Source organism: Trypanosoma theileri (genome assembly GCF_002087225.1).
Source record: "Trypanosoma theileri isolate Edinburgh chromosome Unknown TM35_Tth_191_V1, whole genome shotgun sequence".
In the NCBI taxonomy this organism is placed as follows: Eukaryota; Euglenozoa; class Kinetoplastea; order Trypanosomatida; family Trypanosomatidae; genus Trypanosoma; species Trypanosoma theileri.
In genome coordinates, this window is record NW_021640033.1 from 5,200 (window position 1) to 5,549 (window position 350).

The 350-nt window shown below is 50.3% G+C and overlaps 1 protein-coding gene across 1 annotated transcript; it reads right to left on the reverse strand.

Annotated features, from left to right (window-relative positions):
* Positions 1–303, reverse strand: TM35_001911010 (uncharacterized protein; the record flags this gene model as incomplete). Its single annotated transcript, XM_029031989.1, has 1 exon — positions 1–303. A coding segment is annotated over one exon (303 nt), but the record flags the coding sequence as incomplete, so codon positions are not given.
* Positions 304–350: the final 47 nt, after the last annotated feature.

The following is a 350-nucleotide window of genomic DNA, read 5'->3' on the forward strand; positions in this document are numbered from 1 at the left end:
ACGGCGTCTCCACCTCGAATCAATGTCCACAGATGGGATGCCAAACACAATGAGGTAGTCCCTCTCCTTCCACATCTCTATGGTCCTGTGTGGGATGTAGCGCAGAGACTCATTCATCATTGTGGCGTCTGGACTATCAGTATTCCTGCTGTTGGTGTTTTTGGCCAATGGTATATTGGAGTGGGACTCACTCGATTTGGCCACATAATCAACAGCGTAGTAATGACCAATAAACACCACCACCAACAAAAACAGCAGGAGTGTACCGTAAATGACGGTTCTCCGTGGTGCCTTGCGTGCCATGTTCACTCCGTATCACTACGGGTGAGGGGCGAAGAGGGAGGGATGAG